Source organism: Mustelus asterias, chromosome 19 (genome assembly GCF_964213995.1).
Source record: "Mustelus asterias chromosome 19, sMusAst1.hap1.1, whole genome shotgun sequence".
Taxonomy (NCBI): Eukaryota; Metazoa; Chordata; class Chondrichthyes; order Carcharhiniformes; family Triakidae; genus Mustelus; species Mustelus asterias.
In genome coordinates, this window is record NC_135819.1 from 6,017,023 (window position 1) to 6,041,860 (window position 24,838).

Genomic DNA, 24,838 nt, shown 5'->3' on the forward strand with positions numbered 1-24,838 from the left:
GAGTTAAACTGACTGTGTCTATGCACAAATCCTTGCAAGTGGCAGGGTAGGTACAGAAAAAGTGTACAGAAAGCCTGGGCTTTATAAATATGGACAGAGTGCAAAAGCAAATAAATTTGTACAAAACATGTGCTTGGTCTCAACTGCAATCTTGTGTTCATTTCTGAGAGAACCACATTAAGGCCTTAGAGAAGCTGCAGGTGATTCACAAGAATGGTTCTAGGGATGAGGAACATAGGAGCAAGTCAGCCATTCAACGAAATCATGAATGACCAGCATGTGGTCCCAACTCCACTTTCCTGTTGATAGACTAGAGATGGAGATTTGCAGAGTCAGAGTTTTAACAACACAAAGAGGCCCTTCAGCCATCTTGTCAGAGTAGAGATGGAGAAGTGTACCGAGCAAGGAGACGCAATCGTAAAAGAAGCAATCACTTTAAATCAATGGTGACATGAGGAAAATAATTTTATGAAGCGAGTGATTAGCATATGGAATAAATCGGGAGAGTGGAGGTACAAGAGACCTTTAGATGATCAGAAAATAAAAAATTCTGCATAGCTACAGGACAGAGGGTAGGGAAATGGCATTAGCAAAATTAATCTTGCAGCAAGCTAGCACAGATACAGACTGAATGGCCTCTTTGTGCTGTACCCATTCTATGAACCTAAACTGAAAAGAGTACAAGTAAATCACTATTTCACTGGGAAGGGAGGAGATAAAGGGTAGATATCGCTCTTCATGGTCTTGCACAGGAAGGAGAGTGATGGAGGTGTGGAGCTGGGTGTTCCAGAGGGAATGATCCCTTTGAAAAGCTGAAAAGGAGGGAGAGGGGGCATTTGGCAGCACAATCAGAAAAGGCAGGGGGGGGGGGGGTATTGAATATGGGGGCCGGAGAAGTGAATGAGGAGGAAATGGGGAACCTTCCAGTAAACGGTCAGCTAGAATTGTGATATGTTGAAAAGGTTGGGAAAGCCTCAGATAACAGTCAGCGAATGGAATGGAACAGGTCAGCAAGGAGCAGAGCTGCAGGCCAAAGCTTCAGCTTTCCCCAATATTTGACTGGAAGAGAGTGAGACTCTGGAACAGATGGTAATCTTGTACCAGAGGCAGTGGCAATACGGAGATAATGACACAAAACTACATATCCCTACAACCTGGAACAGAAGGTACAAGGAACAGCACACCATCCATCTTTTGTCAGTCCAGAGTTTCTCTCCCAAAAAGGGAAGCTATAGAGATTTTAAAACACTGGATTTTATATTTTAAAAAGTGCTTTAATCTTCACAAAGTAAATAACTGCAACATGCGTTACAGCTACTGAACAATCTCCCAAATTCAAGAGAATAAAATCAAGATGCACAATACATACAGCAGTGACAGTCTCAGCCAGACAGAGCTGGAGGATAGAATTGGCTTCCACAACACAAGCTATGACAATTCAGGACATCTTTGGGAATCAACAATCTTATTTAAAGGAGAAGCCACATTAAGGGTGTGGTCTTACAACTGATCCAATTGCTGTCCAGACAGGCAGAATGATAGAGTGTTACAGTCAGTTGTGTACTAAACCCTCTACATTTTATTATGGTTTAATTGGGTAGTTGCACTAGGAACAGCAGAGAATGTTAACCTCAGCTGACAAGAGTTGGAAGGGATGGAATAATTCTTTCTCCATCCCGTCCCACCAAAACTTACAGGCATTAATACCAATCAGGGCACTGAGTGACCAAATTCCCATTGCTGCTGGGTCACTAGTGATGGCTCCAGTAGTTCATTATTCAGAGAATCCATCATTAGGCAGTTGTTGTTCAGAGTTGAGAGTCTTATTTCTTTATTGACTTTTATAAATACTTATTCAATTATATACACACTAAAATAATCTGATAGGAATGAACACAAGTTTCAGCTCCTTCCTTCACAGCAGTAGAGACACACACACATCCCAGAACGTGATCAGACTTTGTTCTATTCTCCATGCCAGTGTCCATTGCTCATCCACAGGCACAGCCTAACCATAAACATACAATAAACTTTATTTCAAGTAAAAGGCATCAAGTGCAAAAGCATTGATCAGAGATCTCAGATCATAAGCTGCTGGAGAACCCATATTAAAGTGTCCACAGCTCATCCTCCATACAACACCCAAATACCTCTCTGCCACCTGTTCCCTCCTCACAAGGAGGAACCCCATGTTTGCAGGAAGGAAGGATGGAATCGGAGGAAATGTGGCAACAGCAGGTTCTTGGGTGTTAACAGGCAAGTGATGTGTCAGCAATACCACAATGGTGTCTCTCAACCAGTGTCCAATTTGCTGCATCAGAATTAGGCACCAGCACTAATCAATTGATCGAGACTGAAGGCCCCATCAGTAAACAGCAAGCTCCTGCCCCCGTCTCCATTCGGAATACTAGATTTCCACTAAAGGCATTTGGCAGTTTCTGTCACACTATCCCAGTCGGAGGTGTTAATCAGGCAGTATCCGTGGGGAAAGAAACAGTTAATGTTCCACTTTCCTCAGATACATCCAGACCCAAGGAATATTTCCAGCATTTTCTGTTTAATATGTCTGTATGCAGTGCTAATATTAATCTATTTCCTTACCCCCAGTGGTGACACAATGGCTCAAAAGGCAGGTTTCAGGATTAAAACAGAAACAGATGAAGAATTCGACCAGCAATGAATTTGTGACATACTCAGGTCTGATTTGTAGTGACGTTTGAATGTTTTACATTAGACCCTCAGCATCTTTAGTTGCAGTTAATGTCCAATCTAGTCTGATATGAGGAGGTCCAAGGGCTCATCTCGGGACCTGCCCGCATTAACAAGTATTTATTTCATCACTTGGATTGTGTAACAGAGATGTTCCAGGAGTGACAGCCAACATGTTAAAGGCAATAATGCAGTGATTGCACTTTTCCATAGGAACTATGGGTTAAGGAGAGGGATTCCCGTGGAAGCCCTAGCTTCTGGGGGAGTCTCCCACCTGTAGGGTGGGATTCAGCTGCAGTCAAAGATAACTGCCTGTTTATTCAATGAGCATAGCCAAGCACCTCGACTTGAGGGAAGTACTTGGGGCAACAATAGTCTTGAGATGTACCCTGCACATCCAGAGCACTGGGAGAGATTGAAACAGTGGCAAGAGTAGTATGTCACCAGAGAGGATATATTGCCCAGATTCACTAGAACGCCAGCATTATGATGCAAAATACATTTATATTCCCTGTAATGTAGAAGGCTAAAGGCTGATTGAATTGAGGGCTTTGAAAGGATAGGGTTGAGTAGCTGGTTATATGCTAGTTGAATTAATAATTCAAAATTTAAAGATCAAAAGTTTTGCTTTCAAGGGTTTAAAGGATAACAGAGTCAAGGGACATGGATGGTGCAGAGGTACAGAGCAGCCATGATCTCACCGAATGGTAGAACAAGTTCCTCTTTCTGATCTAATCAGTAGATTAACGACAAGCTTTTATTCAAATGGTGCCCTTCACAACCTCAGAGCTCCCAATAAAGCCTTTATACAGTGTCGTCATAATCTTTCCCTCACATCAATATCTAGGTCATATTGCCTTAATGTGCTGTTTTAGGAATGAGAGAAGTGGATTGAGGGGAATAATTTACACTCCACTGGGAATGTGTAAACGCAACAGCCCATCCAGCTTGTGCTCATATGTTCTGACAAATAATTAACACCATGTCCTAGGTCACAGGTCAACTAGCCTAGCTACCGAGGGCATGATCCTCAAGAGCTCAGAAAGACCCATGAGGAGATCACTGGTCGCAAACTATTCACAGCACCAACAGCATTTTGAATAAGCTACTTCACCCCTTATAGATGTGGGATTGCAGGCACCATATAGAGTAGAGACAGTGAAATCAGGTCATGCAGCAACTCCAGGCTAATACTGACAATTGCTGAACACCCAGCTGGGGGTCCCAGGGTGTGGGCGACGGTGCAGACAAGATGATTCCACAATAGACTCCCAAATATCCAGCTTGTGGGAGTCAGCTAGGTAATAGTGCCCTTCAGCAGCAGTCACTCACAGGAAAATGGTTTAGCTAAATCAATCCAGTACAAGGGAAGGAGCCGAGCTCTGGTCAGGGAGGAAAGGGGCCACTTTGTGCTTCTTAACCCCAGTCACACTATGAAATACTATGAAAATTAGCAGCCCCAGGATCAATATCTGTTCACTGGTGTCAGAGACATCCACATTGCTGACTCTAATTGTAGACTGAAACATTGTTGTACAGGGATACAGCTTCTTGTGAACTCACTTCCATCAGATGCCTGTGGGGAGGGAAAGCCAGGAGCCTGATTAAACTAGTTCTTGGTAAGAAGAGAAGAAGTTTGGTCATCCACACAGTGAGGCCACCCTGTGACAGAGCTGAATACTGACCCTCGGTTCTCTGTTGTCAGTGTCAATGTGGGCGCGTGCTCGACTCGGAGGTGTGTCGAATGCGGGGCACCGTGTGTCCATTCACACAGCCATTGCGTTTAGTCAGGCCACCCGTTAGGATATCCTGAATGTGCTGCACAATCAGGTTTATGGCAACTGCAAGAGAGAGCAAAACAATCAAACTCCCACTGACCCATCCCAAATAAACCCCAGCTCCTCCAAATACCCCCCCTCACCCCACCCTCCTGACCTCCAGATTCCCCCAGCCCTCAATATACCCCACTCACCCAGCTCTCCTGACTCTCACCCCAGCCTCCCACCTCCAATATATCTCTAACCTTTAATTCCCCACACACTTGTACCCCCCTCCACACAGATTGCTCATTAGCCCAGTCCTGTAATTCTGTGCGCACACGGGCGATAAGATCCTTGTACTCACCCAGGTTTTCCACTCCTCTGGGGATGATGACATCTGCATATTTCTTGGTCTGGGATGAAAGCACAAATAATCATCATCAAAGTTGACATCTTATCAGTCTGCAACAACTCGCTGCACAGTTCCTGCTCCTGTCCAATCACCAGGATTCAATTCACTGATCCTCAGCACGAGTTCAGACGGACCTGGACCACAGCATCAACTTACCCCAAGCGCCCATTACCTCCCAACCCTTTACTTCAGAATCATTGCTCACCGGAAGGCAGAACTCCTCAAAGGCTGGTTTCACAAAGGTGGTGTATTGTGCGAGAATCTGCTCCAGGTCCCTCCCTCTCTCGTTAATGTCTCTCAACACTGGAGATGAGAAATACAAAGTTAAAATAATAAAAACCCAGGCACAATGCATTTGCGAGCACTGCACCAGCACACACGGGAGCAAGGCTGTTCCCAAATCTAGATAACCATGGGCCAAGGTCCCCTCACACATCACTCCCCAGACACCCAAAGGTAGAACAGAGCTGCTGATGAAAATGGCAGAATTTTTGGAGGGACAATGCAGGAAATGGAGAAGCAAAGGGAGTGAAGTGGAGCAGAAACAAGCAAACCTGTTTCCACGCGATTCAATCCCAGAACTCCCTTAATCGTGGGTCACCCCAACCACAGAAACGTCTCTCACCTCTCCTGGAGAGCCGGGTATCTGCATCTGTGTCCACAAAAAGTTTCATCTGAAACAAATCCCTAATCTCCTGGGAATAGAAAACCAGGATTCCCTCGAAGAGGACCACATCTGCTGGATAAACCTGCACCATCTCCGACTTCCTGTGTAAAACAAGCTGCAGTCAGTCTCAGTTCAAATCTACACCTGGACACAGCCCCTCCAACCTGCTTCCCCCTATTGAATCAGACCAATCACCATCTAACTTATCCAAGTTATTTCCAATTGCAACAGGATCTTGATCAATTGGGCCAGTGGGCTGACGAATGGCAGATGGAGTTTAATTTAGACAAATGTGAGGTGGTGCATTTTGGTAGATTGAACCAGGGCAAGACTTAGTTAATGGTAGGGCGTTGGGGAGAGTTACAGAACAAAGAGATCTAGGGGTACATGTTCATAGCTCCTTGAAAGTGGAGTCACAGGTGGACAGTGTGGTGAAGGCAGCATTCGGCATGCTTGGTTTCATCGGTCAGAACATTGAATACAGGAGTTGGGACATCTTGTTGAAGTTGTACAAGACATTGGTAAAGCCACACTTGGAATACTGTGTACAGTTCTGGTCACCCTATTATAGAAAGGATATTATTAAACTAGGATGCTACCGGGACTTGATGGATTGAGTTACAAGGAGAGGCTGGATAGACTGGGACTTTTTTCTCTGGAGCGTAGGAGGCTGAGGGGTGATCTTATAGAGGTCCATAAAATAATGAGGGGCACAGATCAGCTAGATAGTCAATATCTTTTCCCAAAGGTAGGGGAGTCTAAAACTAGAGGGCATAGGTTTAAGGGGAAGAGATAAAGTGTCCAGAGGGTGGTGAGTGTCTGGAACAAGCTGCCAGAGGTAATAGTAGAGGCGGGTACAATTTTTTCTTTTAAAAAACATTTAGACAGTTACATGGGTAAGGTGAGTATAGAGCGATATGGGCCAAACACAGGCAATTGGGACTAGCTTAGGGTTTTTTTTTTTAAAAAAAAGGGCGGCATGGACAAGTTGGGCCGAAGGGCCTGTTTCCATGCTGTAAACCTGACTCCAACTCAGAATTAAAATGCTTAACAGCCATCTTGGCAACCCTAGTGATGTTAAACTAAAACAAACAGTAATACAGACTTGTCTCATCTCATCTAAACCAGCAGTAACTAATTCCTCTCCATGATGCCAGTCCCTAGCATCTTAAGGAGTTTTTATGAAGGACATTCAATTGTGGGAGCATCACAGGTGCCTCCACCCAACGTCCACAGACATTGCCCAAGCAGGATTCAGTTACAGGGGTCCTGAGCAATCCCACAGGCCAAACCATGAACAGGGGCCTTGCCCAATCACTCCCACACAGGAAACATGGGACCAGCAACTGCATTCCCCACCCAAACACCATACCTTCTTCTATTACGTCTCAGTCTGTACTCCTAAACAACTATAACTCCGATTCTTAGAACCTCTGCGTTATTTTAACTGGAATCAGTGGTCCGAGTGATAATTCCATGTGTTCTGATACACACCGTGAATGTTTAACAAAATCATAGACCGGAATCGATACCGTCTTGCCATTGATGATGTCCTTCAAGGTGCGAAGAATCAGCTCATTATCAAACGCATCTGTATTCAAGAGAAAAAGGGGAAAAACAACAACAAATAGAACACAAGAGTCACAAGATAGGGCCCTCAGATCAGAGAAACCCCAAGCACCTCCACATTGCACTGAACCCATCCCAGGCAAATTCAACATTTTACATTTCAAAAAACACAGGAGAATGCCAACAACCTCTAACAAATTCCAAAAGTCACTTAAACCCCACCTCCACCACAGCCTCTACACATATCTCTCTCTCCCTCTGCACACCCCAATGCCCCAACTACCCATAATGCATGGAGATACCTGGATGATCGAAGTTATACTGTCCTTTACTAGCCTTGGCTTTTTGTTCTGTGGTCAAGACCTTGTAGAAACTGTCCTGGCTGAGGATCACCACCTGTCTCTGCTGCTGGTCCACTTTATTCTGTCCCAGCAGATCAACGATTTTCTGACACACTGAGGACTGTGACAAAAAAAAATACCCAGATGATTAAAGGATATCTTCAATATTTAATATTGCAGAATTCACCTATTTGTCAGAGGGTAAAAAGGCACAGCAGACACCACAATGACACCCATTCACAACAGACTCAAGCTTCACAACAGGATTATGAATTGAAGGCCATGTCAGCAAATTGCTTGTTGTACTTTCACATAAAGTGATGGGCAGTGGTGTCCTGATACCCCATCCCTCCACCAACTGGGAATCACATTAGACAAACACGTTTCGGTCTGTACATTGCAAAATGCAGTGGATTGTTCAAAACAAATGAAGGAGGGGAGAGGACATGCCAAGAGGCAGAGTGGAAGACACTAAGCAGGGCTCCAGAGCTCCTGTTGCAGTTGTAGACTGACCAATCTGTGCTCCTTTTATATGGAACACAAAGCTGTATTTCCAAGAATGTAATCTGGAGCAGAAAGGTACATTACTAAACTAAATGAGATCATCCATGAAAGAAAATTAAATTGCATCTGCTGCATTTTATGTATGAGATTACCCACATTGGAACAGCATTTTCAAAAGGATAAGTTAGGAACTGTGAAGCAGAGATTTGGGAATATAGTTACAGAAATCAAAAGCGATTGACAATTGGACATCACAGTGGTTAGCACTGCTGTCTCACAGCACCAGGGACCTGGGTTTGATTCCAGTCTTGGGTCACTGTCTGTGTGGAGTTTGCACATTCTCCCCGTGTCTGCATGGGTTTCCTCCAGATGCTCCGGTTTCTCCTCAGTCCAAAGTTGAGCAGGTCAGGTACATGGGCTATGCTGAATAGCTCCTTAGTCCCGGGATGCGTAGGTTAGAGGGATTAGCGGGGTAAATGTGAGGAGTTACAGGGATAGGGCCTGGGTGGGATTGTTATTGGTGCAAACTTGATGGGCCGAATCCAGTGTGAGGATATGATTCTAAGTACAAAAAATTTTAAAAGGCTAGCAGAATGATGGCCTTTACCCCAAAGCTATTGAACCCACTGGAAAGACAGCAATTTGTGCAGCAAGGAGACACCAAGCATTGTACTAATTTTACTGTCAATTAGGACAGACTAAAAGAGACATATTGGAGGGTTCCAAATGGTTTAGATGCCATTTTGAGGACTGCATTCATGTCTGGTCACAGCAACTTGAAGGATGTGTCATCCTGGGGAGGGGTACAATACCAATTCATCAGAATGATACTGGGATAAAAAGGTTAAATTAGGAGGACAGATTGGGCAGACACTACTCCCTAGAGTAATGAGGGTAAAGGCTGATCTAATTGGGGTGCTAGTTATCAAAACAATCCTTCATACAAAAGGGTAGTCAAGAGTTGGATCAATTGCTGTCCCTAGAAAGAACAAAAGTATTGGAAAAATTCAGCCGTTAAGACAGGATTAGAATCATAGAATCCCTACAGTGCAGGACACCATTCAGCCCACCAAGCGTCCCACCCAGGTCTTATCCCCATAACCCCATGTATTTACCCTGACACTAAGGGGCAATTTAGCATGGCCAATCAGCCTAACCTGCATATCACTGGAATGTGGGAGGAAACCCACACAGACACAGGGAGAATGTGCAGACTCCACACGGAGAGTCACCCAAGGCCAGAATTGAACCCAGGTCCCTAGCGCTGTGAGGCTGCAGTGCTAACCACTGTGACACTCTAAGAGGTGAAACAAGACTTAACATTTTGGGTCAGTAACTTTCATCACAACCAAAATGTTTGCCATCCCTCCATGAAAAGAGGGTGAGCCAAGGTGGGGAAATGGAGCCCAATCCAAGAGATCAGTAGCTGAATGGTCGGACAGGCAGGAAGGGCCAAATGGCTTTTCATAGAAATCATAGAAACCCTACAGTGCAGAAAGAGGCCATTTGGCCCATCGGGTCTGCACCGACCACAATCCCACCCAGGCCCTACCCCCATGCATTTACCCACTAACCCCTCTAACCTACACATCTCAGGACACTAAAGGGCAATTTTAGCATGGCCAACCTAACCCGCACATCTTTGGACTGTGGGAGGAAACCGGAGCACCTGGTGGAAACCCACGCAGACACGAGGAGAATGTGCAAACTCCACACAGACAGTGACCCAAGCCAGGAATCGAACCCAGGTCCCTGGAGCCGTGTCCCTTTTTCTCCTGTATAATTGAGATTTACAGCTGGAATAAATAAGTTGCCTCCTTGAAGGAGGCAAATTCTCCTATTGGTATTATATATTTATAATGAGGAGCGTTTGTTAAAGAACAGCACTGCGCATGCGCACTCATCCTACCACCCACACCGCGCCTGCGCGCACCGCCCACCCCCGCGGCCAGCACTGCGCCTGCGCGCCTCGTGCCATGCGGCTCCTTCTCAAACTCCGGGGCAACGGTCGCGGCCCTCCGGCCGCCCGGCTCCACACGCGCGCTAAATCCACCAGCACCGGCACGGCCACCTACTTTTCCGCTGGCCGTCCCGCCGCTGACGGCGATCAAGAAGGGCCGGTGCTGCGCCTTCCGCTCAAGCAGCGCATCACCCGCCATCATCGCCGACATTGCTGGCAGGACCGGCGCATGCGCCGCTTTATATAATGGCGGCGGGCGGACCCTCTTCTAAGCCGCACTGCGATTGGCCGGTGTCGGCAAGGTGGGACCACCGCGTGTTCCCATTGGTTAAGGTGAGCGCCAATCAAACCGGAGCCCCGCCCCTTTTCGCTCAGTGTCCGTCATCACACGGACTGTCCGGAGTCCAACATGGCGGATGTCCAGAGAGTCCGAGAGGCCAGGACAGCCCCTAGACACTGGAGGAGTGAGTAACTATGGTCAAATAACAACTGGGAGCGACACCTCCTCCATTGTGGGTAAGGATTTGGTCACCCAGGGGTGTTAGGCGCCCTTGGGTGCCGCAGGTCTGGTTCCCCCCCTCAGGGGTGTGAACCACCTTTGGGTGCCGCAGGTCTGGCCCATTCCTTAAGACAGATCCAACGTCACCCTCACCCTTGGCGTCATCAAGCTGTGTATCGATTCTTGGTAAGAAGTTTAACAACACCAGGTTAAAGTCCAACAGGTTTATTTGGTAGCAAAAGCCACACAAGCTTTCGAGGCTCTGAGCCTTTCGAGCCTCGAAAGCTTGTGTGGCTTTTGCTACCAAATAAACCTGTTGGACTTTAACCTGGTGTTGTTAAACTTCTTACTGTGTTTACCCCAGTCCAACGCCGGCATCTCCACATCATATCGATTCTTGGTACACACCTGCCGGGGTTCTACCTGACCCTGATGATGGGTCTGTCAACACTGATGCAGGACCATGCCATGGAAATGGAGCTAGTGGAAGGATTTACACAGAGGAACACCTCTGACCAGAGGTCCATCATGTGGAGATGCAGGCGTTGGACTGGGGCAGGCACAGTAAGAAGTCTCACAACATCAGGTTAAAGTCCAACAGCTTTATTTGTGATTTTATTTTACAGGTAAAGACTCGCATTCCAACCATTATCTTGTAAATTGAGTGTGTATCTATATATGCCCTGTTTGTGAACACGACTCCCACTCACCTGATGAAGAAGCAGCGCTCCGAAAGCTTGTGGCTTGTGCTACTAAATAAACCTGTTGGACTTTAACCTGGCGTTGTGAGGTCCATCAGGCATGGTCAGCACGTAATGCCCTAGAGGCCCTACAGGAAAAAGAGATGGTGGATCCTGTCAGTTGGTTTCCATGAGCAGAACTTCAAACCCATTTGTCAGAATGCCCCATCACCAGAACTTTCAAACAAGCATCATGATGAAGCTTGGATGGCAGTGAGAAAGCCCCTCCCTGTTAGATCCTTCTTATACACCTGGAGTCCCAATCCCTCTGCACGTTGCCCTGGTGGTGACAGTGGTGAGGAGGAGACTGTTGTCCACCTCCTTTGTGAAGAAGGTCTGGACAGAGATGAGGTGGTATTTGTTCATCCCGAGCAGCTCTGTGAAGCAGGACTCTGTGCTCTACGGGCTGTTCCCAGGGACACAGGAATCTGTGCTCTACGGGCTGTTCCCAGGGACGGGGACTCTGTGCTCTACGGGCTGTTCCCAGGGACGGGGACTCTGTGCTCTATGGGCTGTTCCCAGGGACGGGGACTCTGTGCTCTACGGGCTGTTCCCAGGGACGGGGACTCTGTGCTCTACGGGCTGTTCCCAGGGACGGGGACTCTGTGCTCTATGGGCTGTTCACAGGGACGCAGGATTCTGTGCTCTACAGAATGTTCCCAGAGACATGAGACTCTGTGCTCTACGGGCTGTTCCCAGGGACACAGGACTTTGTGCTCTACGGGCTGTTCCCAGGGACACACACCAACACAAACATCAGCTGCTGCTGGAGGGTCATCAACTCAGTGAAAGACGCTCTTTGATCTGCCCAAAACTTGTTGGTCTTCCAGGACAAAGAGTTATCCCTGATCGAGTGTTGCAGACTGGCACATTCCAAAGCCCAGGAATACGTGCTGAGGGACACACTAAAACTTAGAGCAGCCGCTGCAGAGGCGCAATGGAAGATCTTTCATGATGTGGAGATGCCGGCGTTGGACTGGGGTAAACACAGTAAGAAGTCTCACAACACCAGGTTAAAGTCCAACAGGTTTATATGGTAGCACAAGCCACTAGCTTTCGGAGCGCTGCTCCTTCATCAGGTGAGTGAGAGTTCTGTTCACAAACAGGGCATATAAAGACACCAACTCAATTTACAAAATAATGGTTGGAATGCGAGTCTTTATAGGTAATCAAGTCCTAAAGGTACAGACAATGTGAGTGGAGAGAGTGTTAAGCACAGGTTAAAGAGATGTGTATTGTCTCTAGCCAGGACAGTTCGTGAGATTTTGCAAACCCAGGCAAGTCGTGGGGGTTACAGGTAGTGTGACATCAATCCAAGATCTCGGTTGAGGCTGTCCTCATGTGTGCGGAACTTGGCTATCAGTCTCTGCTCAGCGGCTCTGCGTTGTCGTGTGTCGTGAAGGCCGCCTTGGAGAACGCTTACCCGAAGATCAGAGGCTGAATGTTTGAGTGCTGAAGTGTCCCCCAACAGGAAGAGAACACTCTTGCCTGGTGATTGTCGAGCGGTGTTCATTCATCCCTTGTCGTAGCGTCTGCATGGTTTCCCCAATGTACCATGCCTCAGGACATCCTTTCCTGCAGCATATCAGGTAGACAACGTTGGCCGAGTTGCAAGTGTATGTATCGTGTACCTGGTGGATGGTGTTCTCACGTGAGATGATGGCATCCGTGTCGATGATCTGGCACGTCTTGCAGAGGTTGCTGTGGCAGAGTTGTGTGGTGTCATGGTCACTGTTCTCCTGAAGGCTGGGTAGTTTGCTGCGGACAATGGTCTGTTTGAGGTTGTGTGGTTGTTTGAAGGTAAGAAGTGGGAGTGTGGGGATGGCCTTGGTGAGATGTTCGTCTTCATCAATGACATGTTGAAGGCTCCAGAGAAGATGTCGTAGCTTCTCCACTCCGGGGAAGTACTGGACGACGAAGGGTACTCTGTCCGCCGTGTCCCGTGTTTGTTTTCTGAGGAGGTCGGTGCAGTTTTTCGCTGTGGCGCGTCGGAACTGTCGATTGATGAGTCGAGCGCCATATCCTGTTCTTAGAAATCTTAGAAACTAAGATTTCTATCCTGTTCTTATGAGGGCATCTTTCAGTGTCTGGAGGTGTCTGTTGCGATCCTCCTCATCTGAGCAGATCCTGTGTATACGGAGGGCTTGTCCGTAGGGGATGGCTGCTTTAACGTGTTTAGGGTGGAAGCTGGAGAAGTGGAGCATTGTGAGGTTATCTGTGGGCTTGCGGTACAGTGAAGTGCTGAGGTGACCGTCCTTGATGGAGATGCATGTGTCCAAGAATGCAACCGATTCCGGAGAATAGTCCATGGTGAGTCTGATGGTGGGATGGAACTTGTTGATGTCATCATATAGTTGTTTCAGTGATTGCTCACCATGAGTCCAAAGGAAGAAAATGTCATTGATGTATCTGGTTTATAGCATCGGTTGAAGGTCCTGTGTGGTGAAGAGGTCTTGTTCGAACCTGTGCGTGAAGATGTTGGCATATTGAGGTGCGAATTTGTTCCCCATGGCTGTTCTGTGTGTCTGGATGAAGACCTGGTTGTTGAAGGTGAAGACATTGTGGTCCAGGATGAAGCGGATGAGTTGTAAAATTGCATCTGGAGATTGGCAGTTGTCAGCGTTGAGTACTGAGGCTGTTGCAGCAATGCCATCATCGTGGGGGATGCTGGTGTAGAGTGCCGAGACATCCATTGTGACGAGGAGTGCTCCTGGTTCAACTGCTCCATGTGTGCTGAGTTTCTGTAGGAAGTCCGTAGTGTCGCGACAAAAGCTGGGGGTTCTTTGTACAATGGGTTTCAGGATGCCCTCGACATAGCCGGAGAGGTTCTCGCACAGGATCCCATTGCCCGATACGATGGGACGGCTGGGTGTGTTTGCCTTGTGTATCTTCAGGAGGCAGTAGAGATCTCCAACGCGGGGAGTACGTGGGATGAGAGCACGGAGGGTGTTCTGAAGGTCCAGATCAAAGGTCTTGATCAGTCTGTTGAGTTGACGGGTGTGTTCTTTGGTTGGATCTGTGGGTAACTGTCTATAGTGTTCCTCGTTGTTCAGTCGTCAGTACACTTCTTTGCAGTAATCCGTTCTGTTCAGTATGACGATGGCCCTTCCTTTGTCTGCTGGTTTGATGACAATGTTGCGGTTGGTCTTGAGAGCACGGATGGCATTGCTGTCCTGGCTGGAGACAATACACATCTCTTTAACCTGTGCTTAACCCTCTCTCATTGTCTGTACCTTTAAGACTTGATTACCTGTAAAGACTCGCATTCCAACCATTATTTTGTAAATTGAGTTGGTGTCTTTATATGCCCTGTTTGTGAACAGAACTCCCACTCACCTGACGAAGGGGCAGCGCTCCGAAAGCTAGTGGCTTGTGCGACCAAATAAACCTGTTGGACTTTAACCTGGTGTTGTGAGACTTCTTACTAAGATCTTTCAGCCAGAGAGAACTGAGGGGAGTGGAATTGTATAGACCCCCTTGGACTGGATAGCTCCTATTGAATGTACACAGTGAATATTACATGTATCACAATTCTATTTAAACACCTCAGTGCAACTTGATCGATGTAGAAAATGTAGTTATCATTGCTCTACCTGTGATGGCCATTTTGTGATGTAGTTATTTTACATGTTTTATGAATAAAGTATATTCTTGCAAAAAAAGTCCAGTCTCATCAAAATCATTAACACGTGAATCCCACCCCCACACTGACACAATCCTACACTGACCCCCTCACACTAACCCTCCTCACACATACTGAACCCCCACATTAACCCCCATAGTCACCCCTTCCTGAACCCCTCGCACACTAACCCTCCTCACACATACTGAACCCCACACATTGATCCCCATATTCACCCCTTCCACACTGACCCCCTCACAAACTAACCTTCGCGCACACATTGAACCTTCCACATTGACCTCCTACATTATCCCCCACAGTCACCCCTTCACTTTGACCACCTCCACACTGAACCCCCCCCCCACACCCTCCTCCCACAATGACCCCCCTCACACTGACCACCCCACTCTGAGTTTCTCTCACAATGACCACCTCTCCTCACTCTGAACCCTTCCTGCCACCCCACTGACCTCCAGTTCATGGTGCTATCAGTCCAGCACAAAGAGTTGCTTGTGTTCCTCTACATTCAGTCCGATTCTATTCCCTGACTGATGGAGCTGTGACCAGAGATTCCCAAACTCTTCAGTTAGAGGGTTAAATAAATCAATGGACCATGAATTTATATTTGGAATGTGGGCTATGAGATGGATGAGAGCAGGATTGCTAGGATCTTACTCCGAGGATATTTGCCCCATCCCCAGATGGGAAAGTTACAGATTGACACCCACTGACCCAGTTTGTCATTGTGGCATCCTGGGCAACAACATTTAATTTGATGCATTTCCTTTAGTTTTATTCAGAATTTTGATTGGGGGGGGGGGGCGTGGGAAGAGGTGGGGTAACAATGGCATTCTAATTAATGCTTAAGAGAGCAGAAATTGTAGAATCTTAAGAACAGCTGTCAAAGTTTGTCCAGGATGACACAGACCATTGTGGGACAACTGCCCATGGTCAGGTGTGTTTGGAGTTGGAATAGGATAAGACACACTGGGAACTCTGTTTTGAGCCTTGCGTTCACTGCACCCCAACCTCTATCTCACTGGCGTTAGCTCCGCATCGGATAGTACCACTCGCTCTTCAGAGTCAGAAAGCCATGGCTTTAAGTCCCGCTGCAGGATCTTCAACATAAAATCAAGGCTGACGCTCCCAATGCACGGTGCTAAGGGAGCACTGTGCAGTCAAAAGGTCAGTCACTGAGGGAGCACCACACCGTTGGAGAGTCAATATTGAGGGAGAGCTACACTTTCAGAGGGTCAGTATGAAGGTGCGCCGCACGGTCAGAGGGTCAGTATGGAGCGATCGCTGCACTTTGTGGGATCTTGCTGTGCACAAATTAACTATTGCATATCTGACGCTGCTTTTAATGCGGTGAAAGGCGGCATATATCCCATATTATCCGTTGGATGGTGGTGAAACGTGGTCCATATATCATAGAATCCCTACAGTGCAGAAAGAGGCCATTCGGCCCATCGAGTCTACACCGACCACAATCCCACACGGCCATAGCCCCATGCATTTACCCTGCTAGTCCCCCTGATGCTAAGGGGCAATTTAGCACGGCTCATCCATGTAACCCGCAGATGTAACCTTTCCGACTGTGGGAGGAAACCGGTGCACCCGGAGGAAACCTACACAGACATGGGGAGAACGTGCAGACTCTGCACAGACAGTGACCCAAGCCCGGAATCAAACCCGGATCCCTGACGCTGTAAGGCAGCAGTGCTAACCACTGTGCCTACCCTGCCGCCCCCTGTGCCCACCCTGCCGCCCCCTGTGCCCACCCTGCCGCCCCCTGTGCCCACCCTGCCGCCCCCTGTGCCCACCCTGCCGCCCCCTGTGCCACAATGCTGCCCCCTGTGTCACAATGCTGCCCTGTGTCACCATGCCGTCCTGTGTCACTGTGCCGCCCCCTGTGCCTACCCTGCCGCCCCCTGTGCCCACCCTGCCAACCTGTGCCCACCCTGCCAACCCCTGTGCCCACCCTGCCGCCCCCTGTGCCCACCATGCCATCCCTGTGCCCACCCTGTGTCACTGTGCCGCTCCCTGTGCCCACCCTGCCGCTCCCTGTGCCCACCCTGCCACCCCCTGTGCCCACCCTGCCGCTCCCTGTGCCCACCCTGCCACCACATGTCACTGTGCCGCCCCCTGTGCCCACCCTGTCCACAGGCCGGGGTGAAAGGTGATTTCTATAATCTATAGGAGGATCGTTGCTGGGTTCCGGCTGTTTCCGGTTCCGGTCATGGCCGCTCCGCTCCGCACTCTGAGCCGCACCGACTGCCCCGTCACCCGGGCGCGGCGCTGCCGCCTGCAGCTCCCGCACGGCACCGTGGACACCCCGGTCTTCATGCCGGTCGGAACCCAGGGAACCCTGAAGGGAATCGCGGGGCCGCAGCTGGAGGCGCTGGGCTGCGAAATCTGCCTGGGGAACACCTACCACCTGGGCATGAGGCCGGTGAGGGAGGGGAGGGTAGGGGGGTGAGGGGGGGGGGGGGGTGGGGGGGGGGGGGTGAGGTGGGTGGGGGGGGTGAGGTGGGTGGGGGGGGTGAGGTGGGTGGGGGGGGTGGTGGGTGAGGTGGGTGGGGGGGGTGAGGTGGGTGGGGGGTGAGGTGGGTGGGGGGGGTGGTGGGGGGGGTGGGGGGTGAGGTGGGTGGGGGGGGTGGTGGGGGGGGTGGGGGGTGAGGTGGGTGGGGGGGGTGGGGGGTGAGGTGGGTGGGGGGTGAGGTGGGTGGGGATGGTGGGGGGTGAGGTGGGTGGGGGGGGTGGGGGGTGAGGTGGGTGGGAGGGGTGGGGGGTGGGGGGGGTGGGGGGTGAGGTGGGTGGGAGGGGTGGGGGGTGGGGGGGGTGGGGGGTGAGGTGGGTGGGGGGGGTGGGGGGTGAGGTGGGGGGGTGGGGAGTGGGGGGGGGTGGTGAGGGGTGGGGGGGGGTGGTGAGGGGTGGGGGGGGTGGCGAGGGGTGGGTGGGGGGGTGGCGAGGGGTTGGGGTGGGGTGGTGAGGGGCGGGGGGGGTGGTGAGGGGCGGGGGGGGTGGTGAGGGGCGGGGGGGGTGGTGAGGGGCGGGGGGGGTGGTGAGGCGCGCGGGGGGGGTGGTGAGGCGGGGGGGGGTGGTGAGGCGGGGGGGGGTGGTGAGGCGGGGGGGGTGGTGAGGCGCGCGGGGGGGGGTGGTGAGGCGCGCGGGGGGGGGTGGTGAGGCGCGCGGGGGGGGGTGGTGAGGCGCGCGGGGGGGGTGGTGAGGCGCGCGGGGGGGGGTGGTGAGGCGCGCGGGGGGGGGGTGGTGAGGCGCGCGGGGGGGGTGGTGAGGGGCGGGGGGGTGGTGAGGGGCGGGGGGGGTGGTGGTGGGCGCGGGGGGGGTGGTGGTGAGGCGCGCGGGGGGGGTGGTGGTGAGGCGCGCGGGGGGGGGTGGTGGTGAGGCGCGCGGGGGGGGGGCTGGTGGTGAGGCGCGCGGGGGGGGTGGTGGTGAGGCGCGCGGGGGGGGTGGTGAGGGGCGGGGGGGGTGGTGAGGGGCGGGGGGGTGGTGAGGGGCGGGGGGGGTGGTGGTGGGCGCGGGGGGGGTGGTGGTGAGGCGCGCGGGGGGGGTGGTGGTGAGGCGCGCGGGGGGGGGTGGTGGTGAGGCGCGCGGGGGGGGGCTGGTGGTGAGGCGCGCGGGGGGGGTGGTGGTGAGGCGCGCGGGGGGGGTGGTGGTGAGGCGCGCGGGGGGGTGGTGGTGAGGCGCGCGGGGGGGTGGTGGTGAGGCGCGCGGGGGGGGTGGTGAGGCGCGCGCAGGGGGGTGGTGAGGCGCGCGGGGGGGGTGGTGAGGCGCGCGGGGGGGGGGGTGGTGAGGCGCGCGGGGGGGGGGGGGTGGTGAGGCGCGCGGGGGGGTGGTGGTGAGGCGCGCGGGGGGGGGGTGGTGAGGCGCGCGGGGGGGTGGTGGTGAGGCGCGCGGGGGGGTGGTGGTGAGGCGCGCGGGGGGGTGGTGGTGAGGCGCGCGGGGGGGGGTGGTGGTGAGGCGCGCGGGGGGGTGGTGGTGAGGCGCGCGGGGGGGGTGGTGGTGAGGCGCGCGGGGGGTGTGGTGGTGAGGCGCGCAGGGTGGGGGGGTGGTGAGGTGCGCGGGGTGGGGGGGTGGTGAGGCGCGCGGGGTGGGGGGGTGGTGAGGCGCGGGGGGCGTGAGGCGCGCGGGGGGGGGTGAGGCGCGCGGGGGGGGGTGGTGAGGGGTGGGGGGGTGGTGAGGCGGGGGGGTGGTGAGGCGGGGAGGGTGGTGAGGCGGGGGGGTGGTAAGGCACGCGGGGGGGTGGTGAGGCGCGGGGGGGGTGTGGTGAGGCGCGTGGGGGGGGTGGTGAGGCGCGGGTGGGGGTGAGGCGCGGGGGGGGGTGAGGCGCGGGGGGAGTGAGGCCGGGGGTGGTGGTGAGGCGCGCGGGGGGGTGGTGGTGAGGCGCACGGGGGGGTGGTGTTGAGGCGCGCGGGGGGGTGGTGAGGCGCGCGGGGGGGGTGGTGGTGAGGCGCGCGCGCGGGGGGGGTGGTGGTGAGGCGCGTGGGGGGGGTGGTGAGGTGCGCGGGGGGGGTGGTGAGGCGCGCGGGGGGGTGGTGAAGCACGCGGGGGGGGTTGGTGAGGCGCGCGCGGGGGGTGGAGGAGAGGCGGGCTTGGGGGGGGTGCGTGCGCGTGGGGAAGGGTGAGGAGAGGAGGGGGGAGGGGTGAGGAGAGGAGGTGGGGGGGCGGGGCCTGCGCAGAGAGGAGGTGGGGGGGGCGTGGGGTGGTGAGGAGAGGAGGTGGGGGGGCGTGGCGTGGTGAGGAGCGGAGGTGGGGGGGGCGTGGGGTGGTGAGGAGAGGAGGTGCGGGGGCGTGGGGTGGTGAGAGGAGAGGAGGTGGGGGGGAGAGGAGAGGAGGTTGGGGGAGGAGAGGAGGTTGGGGGGGGAGGCGAGCGCAATGGGGGGGGTGTGAGGCGCGGGGGGGTGAGGAGCAGTGGGGGGGGAGGAGGGAGGAGAGGCGAGAGCGGGGGCGCAGGGTGGTAGGGGACTGAATTGCCTACTCCTGTTACTATGTTCTTATATCTTACACAGTATTGATAACTAATGTAGCGCTCTGTGTGACTGAAACATAACTTCCTACTTTTGTATTCAATTACTCTCGCAATAAATGGTAACGTTCTAATTACTTGCTGTACCTGCATACTAGTCTTTTGTGATTCATGCACTAAGACACCCAGATTGCTCTCTACCTCAGCAATCTCGTACCATTTAGATAATAAGGTTTTTTGTTCTGAACAAAATGGACAATTTCACATTTTCCTAGATTATGCTGTATGCCAAAACAAAGATTTTATTGCAAAACCCTTGGAAAACAGTGGCAGGATTGGACAGAGTCAGCATGGATTTATGAAGGGGAAACCATGCTTGACAAATTTACTAGAATTCTTCAAGGATGTAACCAGTAGAGTTGATGAGAGGGAGTCAGTGTATAAGGTTTATTTGGACTTTCAGAAGGCTTTCCACAAAGTCCCACATAAGAGATTAGTGTGTAAAATTAAAGCACATGGGATTGGGAGTAGTGTATTGAGATGGATAGAAAACTGGTTGGCTGACAGGAAACAGAGAAGGAATAAATGGGTCTTTTTCCAAATGGCAGGCAATGACTAGTGGGGTACCGTAGGGATCAGTGCTGGGACCCCAGCTACTCGCTATATATATTAATGATTTAGATGGTGGAAGAGTGAGCCATGAGGAGGATGCAAAGATCCTTCAGTGTGATTTGGACAGGTTGAGTGAGTGGGTAAATGCTTGGCAGGTGCAGTGTAATATGGATAAATGTGAGGTCATCCACTTTGGTGGATAATCTGAAACAAAACCAGGAAAACAGATTATTATCTGTCTATAAATTGAGGGGAATGTGCAACGAGACGTGGGTGTCCTTGTACACCAGTCGCTGAAGGTAAGCATGCAGGTGCAGCAGGCAAACAGTATGTTGGCCTTCGTAATGAGAGGATTTGTTTTTCCTTAACTCAAGTACAGGAGCAGGGATGTCTTGCTGCAATTATACAGGATCTTGGTGAGGCCACATCTGGAATAGTGTGTGCGGTTTTGGTCTCATCTGAGGAAGGATGTTCCCGCTCTAGAGTGGGTGCAGTGAAGGTTTACCAAACTGATTCCTGGGATGGCGGAACTGAAGCATGAGGAGACATTGAGTCAGTTAGGATTGTCGTCGCTGGTGTTCCAAAGAATAAGGGGGGATCTCATAGAAACCTATAAAATTCTAACCGGACTGGACAGGGTAGATGCAGGAAGGATGTTCCCGATGGTCGGGGAGTCCAGAATCAGGAGCCACAGTCTGAGGATACAGGGTAAACCTTTTAAGAGTAAGACACAAACTCAATTTACATGAATAATGGTTGGAATGCGAATACTTACAACTAATCAAGTCTTTAAGAAACAAAACAACATGAGTGGAGAGAGCATCAAGACAGGCTAAAAAGATGTGTATTGTCTCCAGACAAGACAGCCAGTGAAACTCTGTGGGGGGTTACAAATAGTGGGACATGAACCCAATATCCCGGTTTCAACCATTATGAAATTGAGTTTGTGTCTTTATATGCTCTGTTTGTGAACAGAATTCCCACTCACCTGAAGAAGGGGCTTGCAGCTCCGAAAGCTTGTGTGGCTTTTGCTACCAAATAAACCTGTTGGACTTTAACCTGGTGTTGTTAAACTTCTTTCTATGAGATAGCCAGTTACTCATCCAATCGACCAAATTTCCCTCTATCCCACGCCTCCTTACTTTCTTCATGAGCCGACCATGGGGGACCTTATCCAACGCCTTACTAAAATCCAAGTATATGACATCAACTGCTCTACCTTCATCGACACACTTAGTTACCTCCTCAAAAAATTCAATCAAATTTGTGAGGCAAGACTTACCCTTCACGAATCAGTGTTGACTATCCCGGATTAAGCTGCATCTTTCTAAATGGTCGTAAATCCTATCCCTCAGGACCTTTTCCATTAACTTACCGACCACCGAAGTAAGACTAACCGGCCTATAATTACCAGGGTCATTCCTATTTCCTTTCTTGAACAGAGGAACAAAATTCGCCACTCTCCAGTCCTCTGGCACTATCCCCGTGGATAGTGAGGACCCAAAGATCAAAGCCAAAGGCTCTGCAATCTCATCCCTTGCCTCCCAAAGAATCCTAGGATATATCTCATCTGGCCCAGGGGACTTATCGACCTTCAGGTTTTTCAAAATTGCTAATACATCTTCCCTCAGAACATCTACCTCCTCCAGCCCATCAGCCTGTATCACACTCTCATCCTCAAAAACATGGCCCCTCTCCTTGGTGAACACTGAAGAGAAGTATTCATTCATCGCCTCTCCTATCTCTTCTGACTCCATGCACAAGTTCCCACTACTGTCCTTGACTGGCCCTAACCTCACCCTGGTCATTCTTTTATTCCTCACATGAGAGTAAAAAGCCTTGGAATTTTCCTTGATCCGACCCGCCAAGGACTTCTCATGCCCTCTCCTAAGCTCCTTTTTCAGCTCATTCCTTGCTAACTTGTAACCTTCAATCGAGTCATCTGAACCTTGTTTCCTCATCCCTACATAAGCTTCCCTCTTCCTTTTCACAAGACATTCCACCTCTTTCGTGAACCATGGTTCCCTCACTCGGCCATTCCCTCCCAGCCTGACAGGGACATACTTATCAAGGACACACAGTAATTGTTCTTTGAACAAGCTCCACTTTTCATTAGTGCCTTTCCCTGACAGTTTCTGTTCCCATCTTATGCCCCCTAATTCTTGCCTAATCGCATCATAATTACCTCTCCCCCAATTATAAACCTTGCCCTGCCGTATGGCCCTATCCCTCTCCATTGCAATAACGAAAGACACCGAATTGTGGTCACTATCTCCAAAGTGCTCTCCCACAACCAAATCTAACACTTGGCCCGGTTCATTTCCCAGTACCAAATCCAATGTGGCCCCACCTCTTGTTGGCCTATCCACATATTGTGTCAGGAAACCCTCCTGCACAAAAACTGCCCCAAACTATTCGACCTATTAAAGGTTCCAATCAATATTTGGAAAGTTAAAGTCCCCCATGACAACTACCCTGTGACCCCCACACATATCCATAATCTGCTTAGCAATTTCTTCCTCCACATCTCTATTACTATTTGGGGGCCTAAAGACAACTCCTAACAACGTGACCGCTCCTTTCCTATTTCTAACTTCAGCCCATATTACCTCAGTAGGCAGATCCCCCTCGAACTGCCTTTCTGCAGCCGTTAAACTATCCTTGATTAACAATGCTACTCCACCACCTCTTTTACCACCTTCCCTACTCTTACTGAAACATCTATACCCCGGAACTTCCAACAACCATTTCACAACTTAATTTCCTACATATCTGTGTGTCATCGGTAAATTTGGAAACCTCTTATCGAGCCCTTTATATAAATTCTAAACAATTGAGGTCCCAGCACTGTGGCACTCATTACATCTCACCAACCTGAAAAAGGCCCATTTATGCCTACTCTCAGCTTTCTGTCAGCTAGCCAATCTTCTATCCAAGTCAATATGGTATCCACTACACATGAGCTTTTATTTTCCACAACAACATTTTGATGTGGCACTTTATCAAATGCCATTTGAAGGAGGGAGGAAGAGAGGGGTGGGAGGAAGTGGTGGAGGTGGTAGGAGGAGGGGAAGAGGGTGGGGAGAAGAAAAGGGGGTGTGGTGAAGTGTGCTGATGAGGAATGGGAGGAGAGATGGGTGTGGGAGTGGGTGGGAAGGACATAGTGCAGTAGCTGGGATCATGCTGTTCCATGTCTCAGTACCAGACGGAGCCAAGCACAGTGTAGAGCACAAACAGCTGCTTTTCTCTCTCACTCCAGGGGCCGGAACTTATCAAAAAGGCAAACGGGCTGCATGGTTTCATGAACTGGAAGAGAGCGTTGCTAACGGTGAGTATTTAACACAAACCCTTAACAACAGGAAGAACTGGTGCTTTCGGGAATCCACACGGAGATATTTCTCTATTGTTAACATCTTATCTGCACCATAGGAGCCGCTAGATACACAAAATGGTCGACACAGTCCCTCTTTCACCATCCTGCATTTTACAATGTCTAACCACCAGGGTCAGCTCTGTCAATGAGTCTACAACACACCAAAACATGAGCTGGGAAAACCCCGTGCTGGAGAGATTTGGGAACCAAAGGTCCTCCTGAAAACACTCCATTTGACAGATGCCATGTCTGAATAAACTGATAGTCCCTGGGCGTTATCGCTCTAACACACTGAAATGTATCAGTACTAACTGATACTCCCTGGGGGATATCTCTCTAACACTGAAATGTATCAGTACTAACTGATACTCCCTGGGGGATATCTCTCTAACACTGAAATGTATCAGTACTAACTGACTCCCTGGGCGATATCGCTCTAACACACTGAAACGTATCAGTACTAACTGATACTCCCTGGGGGATATCTCTCTAACACTGAAATGTATCAGTACTAACTGATACTCCCTGGGCGATATCACTCTAACACACTGAAACGTATCAGTACTAACTGATACTCCCTGGGGGATATCTCTCTAACACACTGAAATGTATCAGTACTAACTGATACTCCCTGGGCGATATCACTCTAACACACTGAAACGTATCAGTACTAACTGATACTCCCTGGGGGATATCTCTCTAACACTGAAATGTATCAGTACTAACTGATGCTCCCTGGAAGATATCTCTCTAACACACTGACATGTATCAGTACTAACTGATATTCTCTGGGGGCTATCGCTTTAACATACTGAAATGTATCAGTACTAACTGATACTCCCTGGGCGATATCTCTAACAAACTGAAATGAGTTAGTACTAACTCATACTCCCTGGGGGATATCTCTGTAACATTGAAATGTATCAGTACTAACTGATACTCCCTGGGGGATACCTCTCTAATACTGAAATGTATCTGTACTAACTGATACACCCTGGGGGATATCTCTCTAACACTGAAATGTATCAGTACTAACTGATACTCCCTGGGAGATATCTCTCTAACACACTGAAATGTAGCAGT

At 50.7% G+C, this 24,838-nt stretch overlaps 2 protein-coding genes across 10 annotated transcripts in view; one reads left to right on the forward strand and one right to left on the reverse strand.

The window, feature by feature from the left end:
- Positions 1–1,196: 1,196 nt before the first annotated feature.
- LOC144507717 (uridine-cytidine kinase 2-A-like) lies at positions 1,197–10,149 on the reverse strand. Of its 4 annotated transcripts, none has more exons than XM_078234938.1 (8): positions 10,038–10,143; positions 7,420–7,579; positions 7,043–7,139; positions 5,507–5,649; positions 5,087–5,184; positions 4,834–4,882; positions 4,395–4,550; positions 1,197–2,008 (listed from the first exon to the last, which is right to left on the reverse strand). In XM_078234938.1, the coding sequence occupies exons 1-7, from the start codon at positions 10,131–10,133 to the stop codon at positions 4,417–4,419; spliced, it is 777 nt and encodes a 258-aa protein (XP_078091064.1). In that variant the 5' UTR covers positions 10,134–10,143; the 3' UTR covers positions 1,197–2,008; positions 4,395–4,416. The 4 variants fall into 4 exon arrangements, with proteins under 4 accessions (XP_078091064.1, XP_078091063.1, XP_078091062.1 ...); XM_078234937.1 differs by having other exon boundaries at positions 1,265–4,285; XM_078234936.1 differs by having other exon boundaries at positions 1,265–4,550; positions 10,038–10,149.
- Positions 10,150–16,998: 6,849 nt separating this feature from the next.
- Positions 16,999–24,838, forward strand: part of qtrt1 (queuine tRNA-ribosyltransferase 1) — a 37,579-nt gene continuing 29,739 nt past the window's right edge. For 5 of the 6 annotated variants that reach the window (XM_078234956.1, XM_078234957.1, XM_078234954.1 and 2 more), the window contains exons 1-2: positions 17,002–17,235; positions 23,642–23,710. In XM_078234956.1, coding sequence (XP_078091082.1) covers positions 17,023–17,235; positions 23,642–23,710 — 282 coding nt within the window. In that variant the 5' untranslated portion in view covers positions 17,002–17,022. Of the gene's footprint in view, positions 17,236–23,641; positions 23,711–24,838 lie in introns of all 6 variants that reach the window. The other variant, XM_078234958.1, reaches the window with a different exon arrangement.

What these genes read in the sequence shown, in the direction of transcription:
- LOC144507717 (XM_078234938.1), bottom strand. Translation starts at nt 10,133, where the DNA reads ATGTCGGCGATGATGGCGGGTGATGCGCTGCTTGAGCGGAAGGCGCAG. An exon ending in GTATAACTTCGATCATCCAG is followed by an intron (nt 7,140 to 7,419) that starts GTATCTCCATGC and finishes TCTTGAATACAG; the next exon opens with ATGCGTTTGATAATGAGCTG. An exon ending in TTGAGGAGTTCTGCCTTCCG is followed by an intron (nt 4,883 to 5,086) that starts GTGAGCAATGAT and finishes CTTTCATCCCAG; the next exon opens with ACCAAGAAATATGCAGATGT.